The sequence below is a fragment of the Galeopterus variegatus genome, unplaced genomic scaffold (genome assembly GCF_000696425.1).
Source record: "Galeopterus variegatus unplaced genomic scaffold, G_variegatus-3.0.2 Scaffold2818, whole genome shotgun sequence".
Classification (NCBI taxonomy): domain Eukaryota; kingdom Metazoa; phylum Chordata; class Mammalia; order Dermoptera; family Cynocephalidae; genus Galeopterus; species Galeopterus variegatus.
Genome location: NW_007728929.1, coordinates 37,119 through 38,775, shown reverse-complemented (window position 1 = coordinate 38,775; position 1,657 = coordinate 37,119). Strand labels below are relative to the sequence as shown.

Below are 1,657 nucleotides of genomic sequence, written 5' to 3'. Positions count from 1 at the left end.
GAAAATATTACATTAATGATTATAATTTTAATCTCAAATTTAATGACCCTAAGTTTTTGTGCTTAACTTTGTCTCTGTTAAATTCTAAAGAACTTGAGTTCTTTAAAACTGATGGTAATTTACGGACTAATATTTCCTATTAATCCATTAGTAAAACAATTTTATATGACTACAGATGAAATAATAATTCTATAAGAATGCTTATAACAAAATGTCATTTATGTGATTTTTCACAAATGTAATTTTCTCCCATTTGGGAGATTTTTAAAGTGGATTATTTCATAATAGTTTCTTTTGTTTTCCAGGATGTTTTTTAATTGTAAACATTAAGTTTTGTGATAAAGGACTTTATGTAACTGTGTGTTCTGGAAAATGTAACAATGCTTTATTTATTGATTTATGTAATATGTACTGGGACTCAATAATAAAGATGTGAAATCATAAAGGCTGCTTTTATCAGAGAGCCTGACATTTACAATCAAGAGTGCTTATTTCTCTTCCCATCTGTAAGGCACTGTGATATCAGGCAAATCTTTCTACTTCTCTGGGCCTCAGTTTCTTCATTTATGCTATGAGAATTATAATAAAAACCCTCCTCTACCTGTTCTGCAGGACTGTTGTGTAAAATGATAAAACCGTATTAAAATATTCATTATAATCTGATTTCTTTATAGGAGAATGTATGCATTTGAATGCTAGTACTTAGCAACTTCTGAAACATCATCTTAATTTCAGACTTGAGCTAAAAAATGTAATCTCTAAATCTTTTAACTAAATTCCATGAATCTTAACTTATTAGCTATTTTACTTATAGATTTCTAGAAGCAACACCATATTTACTTTGGTCAGGATGAAATTGTGCCCAATTTTCAAAGACTTGGTTTCTGAAACTCAGCCATGTGTTACACATTTTTTTAACACTAACTTCTGATTTTGAGTTTAGGAATCCTTAAAAATATATTATGCTGTAATTATGTGCTTCTGTTTCTTCTAAATGTGTGCAACTGAAAGTATAGTGTTGGGATCAAGCTACAGATCTTAATAAAAAACTCATGGAAGGTTGTCCAAGCAGCCCACAATAGGTTAGTTAGCAATGTATGTAAGACCAGCATCTCAGAAAAATGCTGTATGTTTTTTTTTTTTTAATCAAACCATGAGAAGTATATGTGTCTAAGTAATTCTGTTTATACTTGTTTTCTCAGAAGAAGACCTATCAATGTATCAAGTGTCAGATGGTTTTCTACAATGAATGGGATATTCAGGTTCATGTTGCAAATCACATGATTGGTGAGTGATGTCTAAAACTTATTACAAATGGATTTTTCTCCAACTTGTGTACATCTGTGCCTATATAATTAAACAGACTTAAAAATGAATTAATTATTTGACCATCAATGGCTTATCTAGACATGATTGATTTTTTTATTACTATTATTAGCCCTGATAAGACATTAGCACATTTTATTTTCTGCAAGGGCTAGTTTAGACTTCTGCAGAGGATTATGTATCTACTGCCAGTCAAAACACAGGTGATTAACAAATTAAACTTCTAATCATTTTTGCATTATTGAAAACTAACAGGAATAGTTAATGAACTGGATGTTAGCTTTCCATAGAGTTTTAGACAGGTTTTAATTTCAGAAGTTATTATGGTAAT

At 29.8% G+C, this 1,657-nt stretch overlaps 1 protein-coding gene across 1 annotated transcript in view; it reads left to right on the top strand.

Moving 5' to 3' along the window:
• ZNF521 (zinc finger protein 521) overlaps positions 1-1,326 on the top strand; it is a 152,646-nt gene extending 151,320 nt beyond the window's left edge. The window contains exon 6 of the mRNA XM_008583062.1: positions 1,203-1,326. Within this exon, the coding sequence (XP_008581284.1) occupies positions 1,203-1,295 (93 nt within the window). The 3' untranslated portion in view covers positions 1,296-1,326. The remainder of the gene's footprint in view (positions 1-1,202) is intronic.
• Positions 1,327-1,657: the final 331 nt, after the last annotated feature.